The following is a 25,958-nucleotide window of genomic DNA, read 5'->3' on the forward strand; positions in this document are numbered from 1 at the left end:
CTGTTGTTGCTGTAGTATTCCAGGACAGTGTGCCTCCAGGGGATGTGGCAACGATGGCTGTTCGGGTGGTAGCATGAAGATGACATGTTGTGGTTGAGCGCGATACATCTCGACGTGGGTGAGACACCATAATGTGTTGACTGCGGTTTCAGAAGCTCAACACATTGCACGTGTGTTCCGATTGATGCGTCGTGAAAGACCGCCGCCAAGAATGGTAGCAGAAGCTCGACTGGAGCCAGCACATGGGCGACAGGTGAGAGAAAGTTCAAAGTTTTAGTTTGCAGAAAGCTAGACATTTGATCAGAGCCAGGGCCTCCTGAGTCACAGGGAGGCTGCAGAGGTATGGGCTGTCCAGGCGAACAGTGTGGAAAATGATGTCAAACGTAGGATGGAATGTGGGAATGTTCACTGTTCTTAGTCACTCCACTCAAAATAGTGTGCGGATAAGGTGAATGTCATGGGACAAAACCCTGAGGCATATCAGTGGGATGGAGGTGGAAGTCAGGCTCAGATAATAAGTTATTGTTTCTGTTGCTGGCCGAGGTATCGAAGTAGGAAGGCATGTGCTGATGTTGGACCGAAGCAGGCGTGGGTGTGGACGGATGCTGAGGATGTAGACCTGTGAACAAAGCAGTTCCGGCCATGTGGCAGGTATCCACGTGGTACTGCATGGATTGCAGCATGGCAAATAGTTGTCCTGGCAGTAGTAGGTTGTCCGATGAAGCATTTGCAGAAATCTGCATTGGTCCTGCACTGCACGTAGATCTGTAAGAGGTAACTGCAGAGTTGATGATGGCGGGCACATGTGGCGGGAACAAAGGCGTTTGATAGCCAGAGTCATGCACACTCCTAACCTCACTTATTGTTGCAGGCTCGAAAGCGAAATCGGCGGAAGCATCGAGTGAGAGGCATCGTGTTGCAGTCCTGGCGGGTGTACATCGCCCGCAACATGATGCATGTCAGTCACAAAATCTGGCATAGGCACTGGTCCAAAGTCATTGTTCGAATGCTGTGTCGATGTAATACACCTGAAAATAACCAACTTGGAGGTCACGGACACAGTAAAATGGCAAAAACGGAAGATGTTACAACTCGGGGTCACCAGTGAGTTGGATTTTTGGGTTGGTTACACCAAACAACAGCAATTTAACAGTAATTCATTTATTCACCTAAACACATCAAAGGCTCACAAAGAACTGACATGGCGGAACTGCTAGAAGATAATGCTTAGCTTAGTTCAAAAACGATAAGACGATACTCAGATCGATGGTGGTGTCGACCTCATCAGCGCCACATTCTTAATGTCGCCCGACAGAAGGAAACAACATTATGTGTGTGTGTGTGTGTGTGTGTGTGTGTGTGTGTGTGTGTGTGTGTGTATACCTGTCCTTTTTGCCCCCTAAGGTAAGTCTTTCCGCTCCCAGGATTGGAATGACTCCTTACCCTCTCCCTCAAAACCCACATACTTTTGTCTTTCCCTCTCCTTCCCTCTTTCCTGATGAAGCAACCTTGGGTTGTGAAAGCTTGAAATTTGTGTGTGCGTTTATGTGTTTTTTATTGTGTCTATCAACAACCAATGCTTTCTCATTTGGTAAGTTACAGAATCATTGTTTTTATTTATAATTATTCCATATCAAATTCATTATGGATATCATACTCTAGAAAACTTAGTGTAATGTAAACTTCCATTTATATAATTTTAATTGATGTACCTGACCTGTGAGAAACAATTAACTTTCTGGCACATAATTCTGGATCGCTTTCCCCCATATGGAGGCAACCACATGAGAGGACTTAGAAACGTTAGCAATTCATTGACAGTCCACAGCAGGTATGATTAAGCCAGGTGCTGATTTCAAAGAAGTGGCAAGAAATATCTGAAAAATGACTACACAGACCAGGAAAGCATAATGGTTTGTGCTGGAGCAAATGACATTTACAAAAATAGGGTCATAGTCATGTTTAAACAGCTCTTGAGACTTCTGTTACTTCTAACTAATACAAATATCATACTCATAAACTTAGGCCATAGACATGACCTGCTGTAATGCTTACCCGTGAGCAATGAAATTCATAGAATAAATGAAAAACTAAAAAACACGTGTAAGATTTCAGTATTGTCAAATTAATAGATGTCAGCTCACTTGATAGAGCATGTTTCACCAGACATGGATTTCACATGAATAGCTAGTAGAGAAATGTGTGTGTTAGGAAAGTTGATATCTACATCTACATCTAGACTCTGCAAACCACAGTGAGGTGCGTGGCAGAGGGTCGCCCCAGTGTGCCAGTTATTGAGGTTTTGAGGTTTTTGCCCATTTAATTCATGTATGGAGAGCGGGAAGAATGATTGTTTGAATGCCTCTGTGTGTGCAGTAATTATTCTAATCTTATCCTCATGATCCCTGTGTGACTGACACATTGGGGGTTGTAGTATATTCTTAGAGCCACAATTTAAAGCCAGTTCTTAGGTTACATCTGTCTTCAAGAGTCTGCCAGTACAGTTCCCTCAGTAACTCTTCTAAACACTTTGCAAAACTGAATCATTGCTGTGTGCCTATTATTCTTACATGAACAGTTTGCTTAGATATGGTGTGACCTTCTGGGGAAATACAGGTATGGCAAAACAAGCTTGTAAACTTCAAAAACGGCTATTAGAATAATGAAAGGGGTTCCCTGCAGAGTGCATGCAGGGAAATATTTAAAGAATTTAAAATAATGACTCTTTCTAGGTTATACATCTATGAATGTGTATGCTTTCAGAAAACTCACCAGGAATTTTCAACATTAAATAACCAGGTTCATAACCATGAAACAAGGAACAGGGATGATTTCCACAGAGACACCCACAAAGGAGCACTCTACCAAAAAAGTGTAAACTACCAGCCCAAAATACTTTTTAGTGCATTGCCTTCTACAATAAATAAAATTAAAGAATTTCATAAATTCAAGGTAGATCTTAAACAATTTTTAATAACACATAGTCTTTATAACATTGAAGAATATCTGAATATGGAAAAGTAATATTATTTATATATACTGATATAAAATATTTTTATTTATTATCCAAGTTTTTGAAAGAATTTAAATATAAGAAACTATATTGTAATTGACTACATCCGTACAATGTATATTGTTAATGGATGAATAAAGCAATTGATTGATTGATTCATTCATTCATTGTCCCTCTATCTATAGTGCTATGTTTTGTTGTACACCTATTATGCAGTATTCTCTGTTTTGTGAGGAGTTTCTTTACAGTGACTGTATAACATGGAGAGTCCCTCCCATTATGAACTGTTCTACTGGGTACATATGAGCTGCTGAGAGCCTAAGTGGTAAATTCAATCTTTCCCATTTTTGAGAAATGAAAGGTTTTGTATTTTATCTAAGATAAATTCATTCTATATGATAATTCATGATTCATTTGATGAACTGCACAAATGAAGTATTATTATTAGGTTTACACAGACATTTTAGTTATGTGTACCTTAAATTCCTTTTTATAGTCCCTAATAGTTGGAGTACCACTTTTACTCTCAGAAATTTACTGATAGTGAAAGGTAAATTGGTACTTTACCACTCTTCATACAAATGTTTTGGTGAAGTTGGGTTCCTGAGAAGGAATACACTATCATTTAATCTCCATAATTGCAATTTATTTATAAAACATAAATTGAATGTGATACAGTAAATGTGACATTCACTTATTGCTCACATTTTGCAGTTTTCTCTCACAAATTGAGTTAAAATAATTGCATTATTGTTGTCAATTACTAAACTGCTACCTACTAAGTCAGTCTAATAGTTTGGCAGTTTACTCAGCTATGGGTTATAAGTAAATCGTTGTTTCTAAATGTCAAAATTTCGTAAAATGTAATTCTTGCTATGCTGCTTTTTCAAGAGGCTTTATAAACGAGCATGTCTATTTACTCAGTTTCACCATCCACATCGTCTTCCTTTGCCAAAGAGTCAACATGTCCAGGTCCAGATGGTGGTGCACTGGAGGGATGTAAGGGAAGATTGTCATTGTGTCTTTCTGTTATGCCTCAGTGACAGATCACACAGCTTTGTTGAGAGGGATGAGTTTTATGACTTATGTATTTCATGTGAGACAGCACTGCTTGATTCATGTAGACTTCAACATGGAGCATAAACTTCCCTTATAAAGACAATTCCTGCTTTAATAACGTCTGGATATTACAAATTTAAAGAAAGAAAACAATGCTAATACTTACTAGCACTGTTATAATGCCTTTTTGATTTTAGAGTATAAATAAACACACAAACCAACGCAGTACAACAAGACCACATGGTCTGGCCATTTTACTTATATCACTATTTCTGAAAATGCACTTCACTGTGGTGGGAGAGGAAGAATGCTTTTGGAACTCTCAAGTGGCTCCAGTGGGAGTTCCAAATTTTAGTTTCCAAATTTTTCACACTACGACTGATTTTAACATATTATGGCAACTCCTCCTCTCTCCATAGTGTTTCTACTTACATGTGCCAAAAGCTTATTTCCAACTGCATTTACCATTTCCATACCTGTGACTATATGATGTTAAGATAGTACTTCTATTCCACCCTCAGTTTCTAAATCTTCTAAACAAACAAGAAGCTCATCTACTTTGTTTTTTAATCCCCTGATATTCTGATGCAATATATTAACTATGCATTTATGTGAATCTTAAGATTCTGCTGTCAACCGAGCCACTTTACCCTTCCCTTTCTTATTGAGATGCAGGCCATGTCTTGTGAAGTCCCACTTACCTATACCATCAACAGGAACCAAACCTATGCCTGACAAAGTAACCGTCCAAAGCAGCTGATCTATCTCGATATTGAGCCTCCTGACAGAGCTGTTCAATTGGGGCTGGTAAAAACCACTTGAAAGCAGGAACCAAGCCAACATTCCCATGATTCGTTACAGATGCTATTTTTACCAGGTCACACTCAATATTGTAGCCCTGATCCCTATCAATACTGTTTCCTGCTCCACCCACTACCACAACATGATCCTGCTTTGTTAAACCCTTGCACAATGCTCCTACATCCTCTATCACTTGGCTAAGACATGCACTGGGCTTGAAAATACTTGTGACCTAGTACATGTCACCTTATTTTTCCTGCAAGAACTGGCCCACATGTCTTCCATGGCTACTACCTAACAACAGAACTTTCCTCCTACTTTCTAATTTTTTTGCAACAGTTGGTCTCCTGACTGAGGTAGCAAGGCAAATCTATTGTTTGTGCCAATGATGAAACTGGCTGATGCTGTTCTCTTTCTGTGGCCCCTGTTCCTTGCTACCATTTCCCACCTGTCTTCACCCTCCTCCCCCATTAATCTCATCAGTATCTCCCTTGCACTATCCAGTTCAGCCTGAGGGGCTCTAATATTCCCTTTCTGTTCTACTATTTTCCTATCCCTTGAACATAATCTGCAGTACCATGGAAGAGACCCATTTACTTCACCAATTTCCATGCCACTACATTCACCCCAATGTAACCATTTGCCACAACAGCTGCACAGAGCCCCAGAACTGACTTTCATATGGCAACTCAAACACTTCTTGCTCACAGTTGTTTACAATATTTTTTACAAAATTTATCTTGGCAATAACAGTAATATGCTATTAACTATAGATCACAAAAGTCGCTAAAGTTATGTGAAACACTAATGTATGTGTATATTATTAATATAGTAACGTAATGCAGTTATCATCATATCACTTTTCCACAAGAAATTTCCTTGGATTGTGAATAAACTGAGTAGTATAGCTCAAAAACTAAATTATTTGGACTTGGAACACTTTGGCTTTCAGCGGCTCATATCTAAGTGCACGGTCAACTATTCTTTTAAACTTGAGTCATGGTTCCTCTAAGTGCTCCTGTCCCATGTTGAAAGTTACAAGTACATCACTGAGATATGGCACTGCTGATTTTTTATCTAGTTTACTGAACTCATATATCTTCTTGCTTGTTTTAGTTGTCTTCTATCCCTTGGTAATCACTGTTGCCATAACCATGCCATGGTCACTGGTACCAGTTTTGACATGAACATCCTCAAAGAGGTCAGCTCTGTTTGTGTCATCAGATCCACGATATTCTCATCATGAGTGGGGTTCTTAACTATCTGTTCTTGATAGTTTTCAGAGAAGGCATTTAATAGTGCTTCACAGCATGTCTTATGCCCACTACTAAAAAAACTGTAATTTTCCCAATTAATTATTGGATGATTAAAGTCTCCACTGATGATTACAGTATGTTTGGGGAACTTGTGTCCAAGTGAACCAAGATTTTCCTAGGGACTGTAAATTACCACCACGAACACATTCCCCATGCCGACATAGAAGTCCCACTGACGGATGTTCTCGCAGGCAAAAATACTTCAGGATCTCAGGCTGTCACGTGGACTCCAGCTATGGAATGTACATTTGACAACCTCAAGTCTGCCTTACAGATGGCCGTTATGCTCGCTCGTCCCATCCCTGATGCTCCCATCTCGCTTACTACAGACATGAGTGGTACAGCAGTGGGGGCAGTACAAATGACATATGTTATGTCAGAAGGGCAGACAACGCTGTCAATGATTTTTATCTCGTGTTGATATTATCTTCACAACTGGACCTCAGTGAACTCCCTAAATTGCAAACAGATGATACTGAATGTGCCACATTGCGCTCTGATGCTGAAACAGGACTCAAACTAGAGTTAGGGACACTTCCTGGGTTCTCACCACCCATCTGGTGCTACATTTCAATAGGACGCATACATCTGGTGATTCCTGTACCTCTCTGCTGGGACATTTTTAATAGTACTCATGACTTGGCACACCCCATCATATGCACCACCACACGTCTGGTATCTGAAGGTTTTGTTTGGCCCGGGGTGATAAAACAATGCCACAGTTAGGCGCAAGCACGTGTGGCTTGTCATGCGCAAAATTAGGACGTCATGCACAGTCCCCCATGGGTACGTTCAATGTGGCAAAATGAAGATTTCAACATATACCCATTGATATCGTCAGGTCCTTACTCCCATCAGGCCCTTTTCGTTACATGCTGTCTGCCATTGACAGATTTACCTGCTGGGAAGAGGTAATTCTCCTAACTACTATCACAACCGACATGGGGGCCCAAGCCCTTTTATTAACGTTGATCTCGTGCTTCGGCTGCCCAGCTTCTATCACCACTGACAGGGGTGCCAGTTCAAATCCACCCTCTTCTGACAGCTTTGTGAACTGTGCAGGGTGAAACGATTTAGGACAACAGCATACCATCCCCAGATCAATGGACTTGTCGAACGCTGGCACCGAACACTTAAAGCTTCACTGGTGTGCCACGGAGGCAAGTGGGCAGGCCGACACCCTACCGTGGGTAATGTCAAGCATTCATGCTGCATACAGAGAGGACCTCAGTGCATCCCTGAAGGAAGTACTATACGGAGAACCCCTCACCCTCCCAGCAGAGGTAGTCGAGCCTTCACTCCCCCAGATCAAATCTGTGACTCGACATTCATCGAGCATGTTAAGCAGCTTATCACTAACATTCGCATGCCCCTCCTCGGCCGCACTCACTTCTCCCCGTATTCCCGCGTAAGGACTTGGCGTCGTGCACTCACATCGCAGTGGCAATGACACTGTCCGACCGCCACCCAGCCCTCCGTACTCGGGCCCGCATAGAGTCATCTCGTGGCGCAGCAACAAGTTCAAAGTGCTCATTAATGACACACCTCAAACTGTATCCGTCTGCTGCCTCAAACCAACGTGGTCACTAGGAGAACTGTTTGATACCCCACTCAGTCAGTCCCCACCTCCTGCTACACCTGCCTCGCATGAGGTATCTACTGACGGTCTGCGGGTGAGTGATGACCATCCCCACAAGTGTGACGTTACCCTGGGTGCTTCCTTTAAATGTATGCCCTAATATTTGTGTTTGTGCTCCACACTTGGGGGGGGGGGGGCTAATGTGGTGACTACATCTTTGTGAGCAGTCTGTGATCACATGTGATATGGTAAACACATGTGTGCGAGAATCAACAAAATGTATGTATATAAATATGGGAGCTTCGGTCCATAAAATAGTGCTTATTACATGAGGTATAGTGTAAATCATTGGATCCGGAAATGCTACAACACAAAACCCATAAGCTATTTGTATCTCTGTTTGTTGGATTATGTTTAGAGTTGTGTCAAGGCTAGTGTGAGTAAGATGATGTAGTTATTGCAAGTTAAGAGTAGCAAGAGTGCTAAGTATATGATAAGGGAAAGTCAAATGTGCATTAATGATTTATGGCCAGAAAAAAGTGTTCACTGAAACAAAAATTTTGATTCAACTGTTGAGTGACTAGTGGTCCAGTACCTCCTCCCTCATGGCCTTTTCCTTAATGGCATAACGCTATCACGCCACTCTTCTTTGGATCTTCTCTATCTCCTCCGTCAACCCAACCTGGTACAGATCCCACACTTATGAGCAATACTCAAGTTTAGGTCGAACGAGTGTTTTGTAAGCCACCCCCTTGTTGATGGATTTCATTCTCTAAGGACTCTCCCTGTGAATCTCAATCTGGCACCCGCCTTACCAACAATTAATTTTATATCATCATTCCACTTCAGTTCATTCCATACACATACTCCCAGATATTTTACAGAAGTAACTGCTACCAGTGTTTGTTCAGCTATCATATAATAAAGGATCCTTCTTTCTATATATTCACAATGCATTACATTTGTCTACGTTAAGGGTCATTTGCCACTCCCTGCACCAAGTGCCTATCCCCTGCAGATCTTCCTGCATTTTGTGCAATTTTCTAATGCTGCAACTTCTCTGTATACTACAGCATCATCCACAAAAAGCCGTATGGAACTTCCGACACTATCTACTAGGTCATTTACATATATTGTGAAAAGCTTTGGTCCCATAACACTCCCCTGTGGCATGCCAGAGGTTACTTTAACATCTGTAGATGTCTCTAGATTGAGAACAACATGCTGTGTTCTGTTTGCTAGGAACTCTTCAATCCAGCCACACAGCTGGTCTGATTTTCCGTAGGCTCTTACTTTGTTTATCAGGCGACAGTGCGGAACTGTATTGAACACCTCCCAGAAGTCAAGGAAAATGGCATCTACTTGGGAGCCTGTATCTAATATTTTCTGGGTCTCATGAACAAATAAAGTGAGTTGGGTCTCACCTGATTGCAGTTTCTGGAATACATGTTGATTCCTACAGAGTAGATTCTGGGTTTCCAGAAATGTCATGATACGTGAGCAAAAAACATGTTCTAAAATTCTACAAGAGATCGATGTCAGAGATATAGGCCCATAGTTTTGCGCATCTGCTCAATGACCCTTCATGAAAACTGGAACTATCTGTGCTCTTTTCCAATCATTCGGAACTTTCTGCTCCTCTGGAGACTTGCGGTACATGGCTGTTAGAAGGGGGGGCAAGTTCTTTCACGTACTCTGTGTAGAATACTAATGGTAAGCCCTTGAAAGTCTTTGTAGAGGTTGCTTTTGGTCATGGTATTTATAGCCCTACTTGGAATTATTTTTCAAGAAAAGAGATATATTGGTAATGACAAAGGACATGAATGAATAAATGTATTGTGAAAGTACTATTCTTGTAGGTTGAGTTTCCCCAAAACATGATTCAGTAACTCAGTAGTGAATGGAAGTATGAAAAATAAACTAGTTTCTTCATTTTTAAATCACCTAAAATGGAAACCATGCATTTTCAAATGTGGTTGAACTAGGTCATTTAAATGTATGGTGAGGGTTTCTAATTAAATTCATGCTCCCGCTGTAGTTCAAAATTTTTATAACCTATTTCATTTAATTCCTTGTTTGATTAGAAAATTTTATAGAGTTTGAAGTTCTGTTAGAACCAGTGACTTTATAATCAATACAAAGAAATTCATTGGTGGATATAGTTAATGTCTATTTAACTTGCTACACAACATATACCATCATATGAAAACAAAATTTTGTTGATATCAATGTCATCTCAGTGCTAGCCCAAAACTTTTTTGTTGTACCTTTACAAGGAACTTACATGATTTTTTTTTATAAAGACTATTCATCCCTTACCCTTGAATCCACATTATAATCAGGGCTGTTAATGTCATCAATAATTGGTTCATCATTACAGTTAATATCAAAACAGAAACCAGATGGTGGAGAATATGAGCCATTGAAAGCCACAGTAAACAGGCGGGATGCTGTACCTGAAATACATTTTACCTCTATTAGCCTTGATCACATTTCTGAAAAGAAATATAATCTTGTAAATATTAGGAAAAAGGAAAGCTGGGTAACTGTTTTAGTCTCACATCATTGTTAAATTACAATGCACTTCAAAAACTAAATCCCAAATTCAGGTGAAAACTCCTAAAGAAAACAGGATGATACTAAGATACTTAATTGGGCCCACTACTCACTGGTGCAGATTCATGAACATATTCAAAACTTTCTAACTGTGAGTACAGGGAACCTTTTGTTTAGTGAGAATCACATATTACAAAGAGTATTCTACTGAATTTCACTATGATAAACTGACAAAGTGCATTTAGCAGCTCCACCACTGGAGGGGGGGGGGGAGTGAGGGAAAGGGAGATGGAGAGGGGAAAGAAGGAGACAGAGAGGAAGGGACAGGTAGAAGGAGAGGGGGAGAAGGAGATAGATGGAGCGATGGAGAGAGGGAAAGAAAGAGGGAGGAATAAGGAGAAGGAGAGGGTGAGAGATGAAGATAGTGAGTGAGAGATAGAGAGAGAGAGAGAGAGAGAGAGAGAGAGATGGAAGGTGAAAAACAAGTGGATGAAGGGAGAAGCATGACAGCATTTATCCCAAAGTATTCAGATTCAATTCTGTATTAAAATTCTTACTGCTAGTGTTTGTGTGTTTTATTGCCACTGCACTTCTAGCTTTTTCCACGAACTTGTTACTTCATGAATCCATGGTATGAGATAATCAAATAATAGCATGCATACATATATGAACCTGGTCTCCTTAAAATCCCAACAGAAAAGAACATCTTTTGGAATGCAAGTCACGAAGAGTACATGTACAGTTAATTCCACATATCAACTAAATGATTCCTTTATCAAAATGATAAGGAACAAGTTATTTTACGGGGTATGTATACATGATTAATGTCTACATTTATGAACACATTATTTTTCATTGCTATTTGTACAGCAACTGTTACTCTTAAGAAGTAATTTTTTTACAACCTACCAATTTTTCAACAAAAATTCATTTGTGGAACAGGTTAAATTGTCCAAAAGAAGTGATTATAGGTTAGATGCTTTGTGACTTGTCAGATACAAAATGTCAGTTGCTTTGCTACCTGCAGACATTTTATGTTACTGGGTAAATGATGAAAAAATTTTGTTGTTATGTTCTGAATTCTTTTTTCGACAACTGACAGCTTTGATAATGGGAAATAAAGGTCAGCATTCTCGCTAGTGTTATAGATATTGACATCACTATTTATCTCAAATTGTTATGACGATTTATGATGAATTTCACTAGGGAAAATAGGCAATATTATACATACTGTACTACACTACACCCAGATTTAAAGATCATTAGAAGTAAAATATTTCAGTAACTTACCAAATAGGGTACAGCGATTAGACAAACTTCACTCAAAAATTGACCAAACAATAACAAGAGTTTTAATATGGAAGTGAAACATTTCAGTAACTTACCAGGAGAGCTGCATCAAACCAGTCTCAGGACTGAAGACCACAACAACAACAACCAAATAGGGTAAAGCGATTAGACAAATTTTACTCAAACATTGGCCAAACAATAACAAGAGTTTTAACACATTATATAAAGTACACTATCTAATTCAGTGTGATAATTAAACAATGCAATGCAGGGAAAGTTCCCCCCTGCGCAACTCAGAAAAGCTGGTGTTGGTGGGAACGATCCAAATGGCACAGGCTGTAAAGCAGTCATTGAGATGAGGGGTATCATGTTTGGCAGCGTGTTCAGCTACAGGGTGGTCCACTTGTTTTTTGGCCACAGTTTGTGGGTGGTCGTTCATGCGGACAGACAACTTGTTGGTTGTCGTGCCTTCATAAAATGCAGCACAGTGGTTGCAGCTTAGCTTTTAAATCACATGACAGGTTTCACAGGTAGCCCTGCCTTTGATGGGATAGGTGATGTTAGTGAACGGACTGGTGTAGATGGTGGTAGGAGGATGTATGGGACATGTCTCACATCTAGGTCTATTACAAGGGTACGAGCCATGAGGAAAGGGATTGGGAGCAGGGGTTGTGTAAGGATGGACCAGTATATTGTGTAGGTTAGGTGGACGGTGGAATACCACAGTAGGAGGGGTGGGAAGGATAGTGGGCAGGACATTTCTCATTTCAGGGCACGACGAGAGGTAATCGAAACCCTGACGGAGAATGTAATTCAGTTGCTCCAGTACTGGATGGTACTGAGTTACATGCTTCATAAAGTCCATAAACTGAGTTACATGCTTCCTAAAGTCCATAAAGCCAACCACCCAGGATAGCCCATTGTGGCCGGTTACTGTGCCCCCACTGAAAGAACCTCTGCTCTCGTAGACCAACACCTTCAACCTATTACCCGGAACCTATCCTCCTACATAAAAGATACCAACCATTTCCTCGACCAGCTCTCCACTGTTCTTTTCCCTTTACCACACTGTGCCCTGCTCATCACTATTGATGCCACCTCCCTGTACACTAACATTCCTGATGCCCATGGCCTTACCGCTATCGAACACTACCTTTCCAGATGCCCTATAGATTCCAAACCAACAACCTCCTTCCTAGTCTTCATGATCAGCTATATCCTCACCCACAATTACTTCTCCTTTGAAGACATTACCTACAAACAAATCCACAGTATGGCTATGGGCACCCGCATGGCACCGCCCTATGCTAATCTATTCATGGGCCATCTAGAGGAATCCTTCCTAAAAACCTAGAATCCTAAACCCCTCACCTGGTTCAGATTCATTGATGACATCTTTGCTGTCTGGATTGTAGGTGAGGACACGTTATTGACATTCCTCCAGAACCTCAACAACTTCTCTCCCATTTGCTTCACCTGGTCCTACTCAACCCAACAAGCTACATTCCTATATGTTGACCTCCACCTCAGAGATGGCTACATCAATTCCTCTGTTCATATCTAACCTACTAACAATCAGCAATACCTCCACTTCAACAGCTACCACCCATTCCATACCAAGAAGTCCCTTCCGTACAGCCTAGACACTCGTGGTTGTCACATCTGTGGTGATGAGCAGTCCTTCTCTAAATATACCGAGGGTCTCACTGAAGCCTTCACTGACTGTAATTATCCTCCCATCCTTGTACAAAAACAAATCTCCCGTGCCTTGTCTTTCCAGTCTCCCACCACCTCCCAAAGTCCCACAGTCCAGCTACAGAGGAGCATTCCCCTCGTAACTCAGTACCATCTGGCACTGAGGCAACTGAATTACATTCTTCGCCAGGGTTTCGATTACCTCTCGTTGTGCCCTGAAATGAGAAATGTCCTGCCCACTATCCTTCCCACCCCTCCTACTGTGGTATTCCACCGTCCACCAAACCTACACAATATACTCGTCTCCCAATTCCTTACCTCATGGCCCTTACCCCTGTAATAGACCTAGATGTGAGACCCGTCCCATACATCCTCCTACCACCACCTACTCCAGTCAATTCAGTAACATCTCTTATCCCATCAAAGGCAGGGCTACCTGTGAAACCAGTCATGTGATTTACAAGCTAAGCTGAGACCACTGTGCTGCATTCTATGTAGACATGACAACCAACAAGCTGTCTGTCCACATGAATGGCCACCGACAAACTGTAGCCAAAAAACAAGTGGACCACCCTGTTGCTGAACACACTGCCAAACATGACACCCCACATCTCAATGACTGCTTCACAGCCTGTGCCATATGTATCCTTCCCACCAACACCAGCTTTCCTGAATTGCGCATGTGGGAACTTTCCCTGCAATACATCCTATGTTCCCGTAACCCTCCTGGCCTCAACCTTCGTTAGTCACTGTCCTCACCCATCCAGCCCCCTCCCTGTTCCCATTCCAGCGCTACACAGCCATCATTTCACCGCAACACCCAGTCTTTTAATTTATTTTTCTCCTTTCTGCGACTTACTCCCTCCTCCCTCCACACCTTCTCTCCTGCCCTCTGCCTAAACTGCAACACTTCACTGTCCGCCACTCCCACCATACTATCTCTCCTGCTCCCTGCCCAAGCAACCTCCTTACCCCCACCCAGTCACCACTCCCATCATGCACTGGTGCTGCTGCTCACAGTGTTGTTTCAGCTCTCTGAAACTGCCGATGTGTGTGCAAGTTGCATTTGTGTGAGTGTGTGTGTGTATGTGTGGGTATATGTGTCTACTGTTGACAAAGACTTAATGGCCGAAATCTATGAGTGTGTGAATCTTTTTATTGTGCCTATTGCGACTCAGCGTCTCCGCTATATGGTGAGTAGCAACTTTCCTTCTCTGGAATCAGTATGGTAATTACTACATCTGCATAGACTACTCTTCAAGCCACCATATGGCTCTTGGCGGAGGGTTCCCTGGACCACTACTAGTCATTTCCTTTCCTGTTCCACTTGCAAATAGAGTAAGGGAAAAATGACTAACTATATGCCTCCATATGAGCCCTATTTTCTCATATCTTCTCTCTGTGGTCCTTAAGCACAATGTATGTCATTGATAGTAGAATCATTCAGCAGTCAGCTTCAAATCTACATGGATCTGCATCTACATCTACATGTATACTCTGCAAATCACATTTAAGTGCCTGGCAGAGGTTTCATCGAACCATTTTCACAATTCTATATTATTCCAATCTCATATAGCATGCGGAAAGAATGAACACCTGTATCTTTCTGTATTAGCTCTGATTTCCCTTATTTTATCATGGTGATCGTTCCTCCCTATGTAGGTCGGTGTCAACAAAATAATTTCACATTTGGAGGAGAAAGTTGGTAATTGGAGTTTCGTGAGAAGATTCCGTCAAAATGAAAAACGCCTTTCTTGTAATGATTTACAGCCCAAATCCTGTATCATTTCTGTAACACTCTCTCTTATACTTTGCGATAATATAAAACATGCTGCCTTTCTTTGAACTTTTAAATGTACTCTGTCAGTCCTATCTGGTAAGGATCCCACACCATGCTGCAGTATTCTAAAAGAGGGTGTCCTGCCAATAAAACGCAGTCTTTGTTTAGCCTACCCCACAACATTTTCTATGTGTTCCTTCCAATTTAATTTGTTCATAATTGTAAAATCTAGGTATTTAGTTGAATTTATGGATTTAGATTAGACTGATTTACCATGTAACCAAAGTTTAATAAGTTCCTTTTAGCACTCATGTGGATGAACTCACACTTTTCGTTATTTAGGGTCAACTGCCACGTCTTTCACCATTCCGATATTTCTTCTAAATCGTTTTGCAGTTTGTTTTGATCTTCTGATGACTTTATAGTCGATAAATGACAGCGTCAACTGAAGTTGGCTGCTCAGATTGTCTCCCAAATAGTTTATATAGATAAGGAACAGCAAAGGGCCCATAACACTACCTCGGGGAACGCCAGAAATCACTTCTGTTTTGCTCGATGACTTTCTGTCAATTACTATGAACTGTGACCTCTCTGACAGGAAATCACAAATCCAGTCACATAACTGAGATGATATTCCATAAGCAAGCAATTTCACTGCGAGTCGCTTGTGTGGTACAGTGTCTAAAACCGTCCAGAAATCCAGAATCAATCTGAAATCCCTTGTCAATAGCACTCAACACTTCATGTGAATAGAGAGCTAGTTGTGTTTTGCAAGAACAATGTATTCTGAACCCATGTTGAGTATGTGTCAATGGACCATTTTCTTTGAGGTAATTCATAATGTTGGAACACAATATATGATCTAAAATCCTGATGCACATCGACGTTAACAATATGGGCCTGTAATTTAGTGGCTTACTCCTACTACCTTTCTTGAATATTGGTGTGACCTGTGCAACTTTCCAGTCTTTGGGTATGGATCTTTCATTGAGCAAATGGTTGTATATGATTGTTAAGTATGGAGCTAATGCATCAGCATACTCTGAAAGGAACCTAATTGGTATACAGTCTGGACCAGAAGACTTGCTTTTATTAAGTGATTTAAGTTGCTTCACTACTCTGAGGATATTTACTTCTACGTTACTCATGTTGGCAGGTGTTCTCAATTTGAATTCTGGAATATTTACTTCATCTTCTTTTGTGAAGGCATTTCGGAAGGATGTGTTTAGTAACTCTGCTTTGGCCACACTGTCTTCGATAGTATCTCCATTGTTATCATGCACATACAACCAAAATCTCTTAGGATTTTCTGCCAGGTTTCGAGACAAAGTTTTGTTGTGGAAACTGTTATAGGCATCTCGCACTAAAGTCCGCACTAAATTTTGAGCTTCTATAAAAGATCGCCAATCTTCAGGATTTTGCATCTGTTTAAATTTGGTATGTTGTTTTGTTGTTTCTGCAACAGTGTTCTAACCTGTTTTGTTTAACAAGGAGGATCGGGTCCATTGTTTGTTAATTTATTTGGTATAAATCTCTCAATTGCTGCCAATACTATTTCTTTGAATTTAAGCCACATCTGGTCTACACTTATATTATTAATTTGAAATGAGTGGAGATTATCTCTCAGGAAAGTGTCAAGTGAATTTTTATCTGCTTTTTTGAATAGGTATATTTTTTGCTTATTTTTGAAGGATTTGGGGATTACAATAGTCAATCTCAGTAGATCAACCCTGTGTTCACTAATCCCTGAATTGGTTTTGATGTTCATTGTTAACTCAGGATTATTTGTTCCTAAGAGGTCAAGTGTGTTTTCACAACCATTTACTATTCACATGGGCTCATGAACTAACTGCTGAAAATAATTTTCAGAGAATGCATTTAGCACAATTTCAGATGATATTTTATGCATACCACTGGAATTAAACATATATATTCACCAACATATAGAGGGTAAATTTAAGTCACCACCAACTAGTATCGTATGAGTTGGGTACGTGTTTGAAATTGAACTCAAGTTTTCTTTGAACCTTTCAGCAAATGTATCATCTGGATTGGGAGGTCAGTAAAAGGATCCAATTATTGTTTTATTCTGGTTGCCAACAATGACCTCTCCCCATACTAATTCACAGGAAGTATCTACTTCAATTTTATGACAAGTTAAACTACTTCTCACAGCAACAAACATGCCACAGCCAACTGTGTTTAGCCTATCCTTTCGGAACTCCATTAGGTTCTTCGCAAAAAGTTCAGCTGAGCTTATATCTGGCTTTAGCCAGCTTTAAGTGCCTATAACAATTTGAGCATCAGTGCTTTCTGCTAGTGCTTGGAGCTCTAGTACTTTCCCAACAGAGTTACGACAGTTTACAACTGTTGTACCAATGGTTCCTGTATCTAAGTTATTCCCGTGTTCAGCCTGCACCCTTTGTGACTGAAGCCCTTCTTGTGTTTTCCCGAGACCCTCTAACCTAAAAAGCCACCCAGTCCATGCCACACAGCCCCTGCTACCCGTGTAGCTGCCTCCTGCATATAGTGGATACCTGACCTATTCAGCGGAACTCAAAACCCAACCACCCTTTGGCGCAAGTTGAGGAATCTGCAGCCTATACAGTCGCAGAACCGTCTGAGACTCTGATTCAGACCCTCCACTCAGCTCTATACCAGAGGTCCGCAACCGGTCCTGTCGACTATGCTGCAAATGGTCAGCTCTGCTTTCATCTTGCAAGGAATACCGGCAGCCTTTACTACTTCTGTTAGCCACTTGAAACCATAGAGAATCTCTTCTGGTCCAAAGTGACACACATCATTGGTACTGACGGTGTAGTTGGCTGCACCCTGAGCTCTTCATGGGATCTGGGAGGAGCCTTTCCACATCTGGAATGACTCCTCCTGGTACGCATACGGAGTGCACATTGGTTTTCTTACCCTTCTTGTCAGCCAAGTCTCTAAGGGGGCCCATAATGTGCCTAATGTTGGAGCTCCCAACTACCAATAATCCCACCCTCTGCGATTGCCCGGATCTTGCAGGCTGAGTGGTTTCCTCTCAAACAGGACAGGCAACAGCATCTGGCTCAGCAACTGTGTCAGCTACAGACAGCACCTGGAATCTGTTTGTCAGACAAACCGGGGAGGCCTTACGTGCAGCTGCCTGGGAAGTCTTTCACCAGCTGCTTCACCCCAGGCCGACCTCCCACTTGACGACAGGCGAGGGGTCGGTCTCAGTGCGAGCATAACTGGGTTGGCCACCAGTGAGGACCAATCTGAGGACTCTGACGTGCTGGACGTCTGTTGGATCCCCACGGCCAGCCCAAAACAGTGGTGCACATCCACTGCAGCCTCAAGCTGTGTAACCAAAGCCATCACAGCCTGAAGTTGAGAGCAAAGTGTCACCAACTTATAACGGTTATCTAAATTTTCTCAGTAGTGTTCCTTGAAAAGAACATTGCCTTCCCACCAGGGATTGCTACTTGAGTTCCTGAAGCACCCCCGTAATATATGCTGTTTGAAACTGCAGTTGACAACTGCTTTGATGACCTTCAGTCCAGATCTGGTATGGATCCCAAACACCAGAGCAGAATACAGGAATTGTTGCACTAACATCCTATATGCAGTCTCCTTTGCAGGCAGACCACCCTTTCCTACAATTGTCCCAATAAACCAAAGTCAACCATTCCCCTTCCCTACCACAATCCTGATATGCTCGCTCCATTTCATACCTCTTTGCACCATTGATCCCAAATACTTAAATGAGTTGTCTCTGTCTGAACATCAGAAGTTTTATCTTCCTACTTGTCTGCATTAACTTACATTTTTCCACATTTAAAACTTGCTGCCATCTATCACACCAACTGGAAATTTTGTCTGAGTTGTCCTGTATCTTCCTAAAGTAACTCAGCTTTTGCACCTTACTGTACACATGGCATCATCAGTAAACAAACACAGATTGCTGTCCACCCTGTCCGTCAAATCATTTATGTATATAGAAGACAACAGAAGTCCTATCACACTTCACTGGGGTGCTCCTGACAATTCCCTTGCTGATACCCTTGTCTCTGATGAACATCCACCACCGGGATCAACATATTGGGTTCTATTACCTAACAAGCCTTTGAGCCATTCAAATATCTGTGAACTTATTCCACATGCTTGTAGAAATTTAAAACTGCCTACTGCTCTTCATCCAAAGTTTGCAGTATGTCATGTGAGAAAAGGGCAAGCTGAGTTTTGTATGAGCGATGATTTGTAAAGGGACATCCTCCTCTAGCATTACTTCTCCTCAACAGTAGTATTCAGTACCAGTAATATTTTTCGAATTTTGGACAGGTCAGTATTATCTCAGCTGTTTCTGTGAAAAATTTTATATAATTTTATACACAATATGTTACATTTCAAGCTAAATTTTATGAACAGGAATTATTTTATTTTCAATGTGACAATTGATAGGTACTAATTTTGACTGTACAGTTAAAATTGTCTTTTTAGGAAACATTTCAGATTACAAAATTTTAGGCACACTTAAAATTTCTGTTATGAATTATGCAATCTAGTCCTGTTTATCATATTTTGTTCTGAATTTATTTCTGAAATTGTAATCAAATTTAATAGAAACTCATTTGTCAAGGAAAGTTGTAAACCCTTTGAAATAATGTTATTACCACAGAGTGAAGAGTAGTAGTAAAGCATGTCTCTGATGTGGTCAGACATATATCTGTATTTTGGGAGAACAATGTAATTTCGGCTTTATCTGTGTGAAAATTCAAAAGACTGTGATATACAGAAATGTAACAAAATAAATTAATGAAAAACAAAATTATTTAGATCAGTTGAATCATGAGAACCTAAAATGCAAGAATTTCAGCTTCAAGAATCAGACACCTAGACAAGAACAACTGCAGCCAACTCTACAACAGAATATAATTAAACTAAAAAGTTTGTTGTAATCTTACGTCTGTCAAATGTTCAGAAAAGACTTTGCACATTGGTGAACAATAGCAGCAACTAGGAAGGAGGTGCTAGATTAAAAGTGTGGGTGTCATCGATGATTAAGTGACTAATAATGAAGGTTTGTCTGTTGCAGAAAAGACAGTGCTTTATTTTGTTTACAATTTATGTGTGAATAAATTTTTGATCACTTGAAGCAAAAAACCAAAAGGCTGTCCAACAAAGCAAATCCTAAAATAATACCAAATAATGAAAGTGAAGAGGATTCTACAGCTACAACAGGGACATCAAAAAGGAAAGATAAGTATAAACTACTTGTGAAGTTAATTTGTTTTGGACTCATGGGCTTTTTAACAAAATGAATAGGGACAAAAGCAAAAATGAGATAGAAATGAAAGCTATAGGATCCAGTCAGGACATGCCTGAGCCAAGTGAAATCATAGTCAGTAAAGAAACAGTAAAAAGTGATGTTTTGCAGTTAATTTTGGCAAAACTAGAGGAAATGAAGACAGACAGCAACAACAAATTTAGTGTAGTTAATGATCGGTTAACTGAAACAAGAAATGAAAACAATAGCTAAATGGATATAGTACAAGATCAGATAGGTAAACTTAGTAGTCAAGTTTCAGAGTTAAAAAATGAATTGTCAGATGGGTTAAGACGTGTGAATGAAAAAATTGATGTTTCAGAAAATAAATTTAATGTTTTGGAAAATGAGTATGTAGCAGAGTCAGTGAAACAATCAAAGTATGTTAATGACATTGGAGTTGAACAGAAGGCCATAGCAGATAAAAACCAACAAAATATCGCCAGTTTAAACCAAAAAATTTGAACTGTAGGTTACCATATGCAAAGTAATGTAACTGTTTCAGATCAAAAAAATTCAGCAGTTCGGGAAATTTGTCTGGACCAAAGTCAGTGTGTATACAATGGTATTGCATGGTCCAACACTTCTGTCAAAAGTTTTCCATCAGATAATTTACATCCAGTGGATTTTCTGCACCACTGCAGAGATAGTGTTGTGCCTGGCAAGAATGACAATCAAAACATTAAATTTGTTAAAAGATTTGTAGAAGGCGAAGCTCTGCCATAGGTAAATTTAAATTTAAATTAAAAGAAAACATATCAGAGTTCTGAGAAAAGTTTTTTAAATAAATTTTGGTTGGAAGCTGAAAGGGGAGAATCAGGAGTTAATTTTTGAATTATCCTAATTATAAGAATAGGGACTGGACGTTGAAAGAGTTTTGTAAGAACTAACTTAAAAAATTAGCACATCTTGACAAACCATTTGATGAAATGACCTTGATTGATGCACTTAAAAGGAGATTACCAGAAAGATTGCGGTGGGATTTAGTAAACTGACCTGACAATTGTCTTGATCAATTTTTATGATTTGTCGAACAAATGCCAGACAGAATAACATATCAAGATCACTAGAATGATCACAACTTTTCTTGTAGAGATGTGTTAGCTATCTATGTGGCAAACAAAAACATATAAAAAACAATGACATGGATGCGCATGATACATAGTTACACGCAACTACTCGATAACTCGATTCAGTCAAGTCAACTGATGAAGGGGGGCAGTGCCCCACATGGCCCCCCCATATGTATCTACCACTGGTTGTGCCATGGAATCTATTCATTGCGTTCAACCTATACCTGACAACATGTGCAACCAAAGTAAAGCTATAATATCTATAAAGTTGATAAAAACCTTGTGAAGACAGTGTGGATGTAACATTTGATGAAATTGAACATTATCTTTTGCATGAAGTGTCTGACAACAGAGAGGATGATTCAGATTTTGGGTGTCCTTACATTAAAGTTAAGATTGATCAGTGGGAAGGGAACTGTTTGATTGATACAGGTAGCCCCATTTGTGGTATATCTGAACAATTTAGAGACAAGATCAAGTATAGCAAGAATTTTGTGGAAGTGGCCTTGGTAGGTGTAAAGGTAAGAGGAGCTGCAGGCAAGCAAAGCAAATCAGTAAAATCTCAAGTTCTTTTAAGTGATAAAGAATGTTAATACTTTGACATGTCCTATATTACACTCACATTTACTGTACACAATGTAATCTTACAGGATCAAATAAAATTCAATTCAATTCAACTTGTAGTATAGAAGACAAGACCTTTGAACATGGATGTTTAGTGATCCCTAGTCTGGAAGAAAATGTAATTCTCAGTATGGATTGGATAGCGAAAGTTGAGGCTTGTTTTGGATGGAGTGTTAAAGAATTTTTTTGTATCCCAAAAGTAATACTTATGTGAAAACTAATTTCTGTATTTTAAACTGTGGGAAAAGTTGTAACTATTTGCAAAACACTGTGAACCAAGGTGAGTACCAGATTGAGGCCAAGTGAAATCTTTACAAGTTTTCTCCCAGAGTAACTTACGCTATGCCTACATGACACAAGTTACCTGTCTCACAAAACTGAGGCAGTTCTGTCCAGTTAAAGCTGCTGACAAAAGATGCCTGGAGACCTCTGCTGAAACTGCTAGCAAATTCATGCCATTGGTTTTAGCCAATAACGTGCGTGGGATAGAGGTCACACGTGTGAGCGCTGGAGTTTTCTGCGGTGCAGAACACAGTTGCCTCTCACTCTTGTAATCCAGACCTCGACCAGAATAGACATCTTTTTCAGAAGGCAAAGCCTCTGGCTCTTCTATTCATGACTGGCCACCCATGTAAGTTAACATGAACCACTTCCCCTTCCGTTGCCCTTTCAATTAATTGTTTGATCTCCTAGACTGGCCTAAAGCTGGTAACTTCCAACCCTAGGCACGCCCCTTGTACACTGTACATTGAAATATATCCTCTTTATTGTACCTAATTTCCTGTTTTGTCGTTTAACAGCAGCCCTGGATGCCCACTCTCAAATCCTGACCACTCGACCTCCTGCACACTGTCATCACGAGACATAAGTAACAACCTTCTCCCCCCTTCCCTGAGCATATACATTAACATTGGGACTAGAAGTGGGATTTAAAATCATTAATAGTTTAAAATTGACCTCTGGATTTCACCAGATCCCACTTGAAATTATTCTAGAAAGTATACAGCATTTTTGTATGGAGGTATGTGTTTTCAATACTGTGTAGTACCATTTGGTCTAAATGTATCTGTAGCTGAATTCATAAGAGCTCTGGATTCTGTCTTGGGAAGTGAAGTAAGTTCAAAATTAACTTTGTATGTTTTGATGACATTTTGGTCACTGAAAAGACTTGGGAACAACATTTGGATCTGTTAAGAGGTGTGTTTTCAAAACTGAAATCAGGAGGTATGACTTTGAAAACAGGTAGATGTAAATTTGTTGTGCATGAAGTTAACTTCTTAGGACATGTTATATCTGAAAAAGCAATTGCACCTGATAAAGATAAACTTGATGCTGTTGCTAATTTTCTCACTCCTTGCAACAAAAAACATCTTAAGTCATTTTTGGGTTAATTGGAGTCTATAGCTAATTTTGTGGCAGCCAAGCTTTGAATGCTTCATGACTGTGTGAACTATTGAAGAAGAATACTGTTTGGGATTGGAATCAGGATGTCAGGATCCTTTCAATGATATCAAAGGACAGTTGTGTCAAAGTCAGGTACTGTTGAGACCGGATTTGTCTCTTGCTTTTTGTATCATGACAAAGACTAGTTATGTTGGTTTGCATGCTCATTTATTTCAGGAGGTTATAGTTGAATATGAATAGATATCTTGCATTTGCTAGTATAGTATTGCAGAGGCATGAAAGGACATATACTGTAACTGAGAAAGAACTTTTGGCTGTACACAGGGCATTCAAAAAATTTAAAAATTGTTTACTAGGTCACAAAGTCATTAATATACTGATCACAAAGCATTATGTTATCTCCAGGTGTGTAAACTGTACCATAACAGAATTACTCATTGGGCCTTGTTTTTACAGCAGTTCAATTATGAACCAAGATAAATTAAGGGCACAGACAATGTAGTTGCTGATGCTTTATCTAGGCTACCTTTAGGGAGTGAATCAGGTAACAATTTTGGAGAAGGAGAGAAAGGGTTTAAAATTATGTGCTCGAGAGGTGTGAAAGAGGAAAAAGAGATCTCAAAAATTTGCAGAGACATCTGCAGGTATCAAAATCATGATCAAAATTCGAAATTGGTTGACAGCATGTTGGGTATGAAAGGAGAAGAAAAGATGGAACAATATTATAAGGTATACAAGGGTGTGTGTGTGTGTGTGTGTGTGTGTGTGTGTGTGTGTGTGTGTGTGTGTATATATATATATATATATATATATATATATATATATATATATATATATATATATAATGGAAGGAAACATTCCACGTGGGAAAAATTATATATAAAAACAAAGATGAGGTGACTTACCGAACAAAAGCGCTGGCAGGTCGATAGACACACAAACAAACACAAACATACACACAAAATTCAAGCTTTCGCAACAGACTGTTGCCTCATCAGGAAAGAGGGAAGGAGAGGGGAAGACGAAAGGAAGTGGGTTTTAAGGGAGAGGGTAAGGAGTCATTCCAATCCTGGGAGCGGAAAGACTTACCTTAGGGGGAAAAAAGGACAGGTATACACTCGCACACATGCACATATCCATCCACACATACAGACACAAGCAGACATGTACTGTACACCACATTCACAGGTGATGCCATATATGCTAGGTGTGTTGAGTTTGAGTGGGTCTTTAACTGAGCCCAGCAGCTCTTTCATCTTCGGCGGTGGTCGGAAGACTGTATTTATGTTTGATTTTCTCAGTAGCCTCCCGATTTTGGCTCGCAGGGACCCTAAATGTGGCAGAAAGATGAGTCTCTTGTTATCTTCCTCTTCTTCTTCTTCTTGCTCTTCCTGAAATTTGTCACCCTGTCTCCTCTTGAAGGCCCTACCAATCTGTGTTTCACTATACCCATTTTTCCGAAATACTTCTCTTAGGTATACGCCACAGATATAAAGGGACCGGCATCTGCAAAGTCTCAGCACTTCGCCAGAAGATGATGAGTATGTCACTCGTCAAAACGTAGCAGTTTGAAGACACCGCCAATTGGCTGGAAGCCTGAGAACTCTTCACCAGCTGTGTACACTGGGAAAGTATACATTCACAACCTAGATCTTGTGTCTGTGGACTTTTATGGACCTTTGTCTAAGTCTAAGAATGGATTTTGGTATGTTTATGTGGTGACTGATGTATTTTCAAAGTTCATGAAGCTGCTTTCTCTTAATAAAGCTACCAGTAAGCAAATCATGTGTAAGTTTGAAAACACATGTTTTCATCAGGTGGGTATTCCTAAAACAATTTTACCTGACAGCGGTTCTCAGTTTACATCATAAGTTTGCAAAGATTTTGTTGATCATGCAGAGATAAGGCCTATTCTAACCTCTGTGTACCATCCGTCAAGTACTCCTGCAGAAATATATATGAGAGAAATTGGAAGACTGTCTAGAACACATTGTAGTAAAAATCATACCACTTGGATAGATTATGTCAGTGATTTTGATGATAATGTAAACAGCTTACAACAGTTTTCAACAGGTTTTTCACCATTTGAAATCATGTTTAATTGTGGACAAGCTAACTTTATTTATAAGAATGTTGCGTTTCCTCCATGTAAAATTCTGTCACCACAAGAGAGTGAAGAATGTCTCTGGGAGATGATGAAAAAGCAGGGGGATAGGTCATAGCAGGACATGATGGTAAACACAGATTTTCGAAGTCTGAGGTAGGAGATCTTGTGTTGGTGAAAGCCAAAGAGAAATCTAATGTGTTGACATCTGAGATAAAGAAATTTTTCGATATTTATGTATGACCACTCGAAATTCTTGAAAACCACATCCTACATGCATACAGACTTGTGTATCCTAAACCTAAGAAGTTGTTTGGATTACACAATATCACTGAACTGAAAGTTTATACAGATGATCC

The 25,958-nt window shown here is 40.1% G+C and overlaps 1 protein-coding gene across 2 annotated transcripts in view; it reads right to left on the minus strand.

Annotated features, from left to right (window-relative positions):
* Nucleotides 1-25,958, minus strand: part of LOC124588421 (lysosomal alpha-mannosidase-like) — a 230,879-nt gene that overhangs the window by 102,973 nt on the left and 101,948 nt on the right. For both annotated transcript variants that reach the window (XM_047131612.1, XM_047131509.1), the window contains exon 6: nucleotides 10,088-10,224. In XM_047131612.1, coding sequence (XP_046987568.1) covers nucleotides 10,088-10,224 — 137 coding nt within the window. The remainder of the gene's footprint in view (nucleotides 1-10,087; nucleotides 10,225-25,958) is intronic.

This window comes from Schistocerca americana, chromosome 1 (assembly GCF_021461395.2).
Source record: "Schistocerca americana isolate TAMUIC-IGC-003095 chromosome 1, iqSchAmer2.1, whole genome shotgun sequence".
Classification (NCBI taxonomy): domain Eukaryota; kingdom Metazoa; phylum Arthropoda; class Insecta; order Orthoptera; family Acrididae; genus Schistocerca; species Schistocerca americana.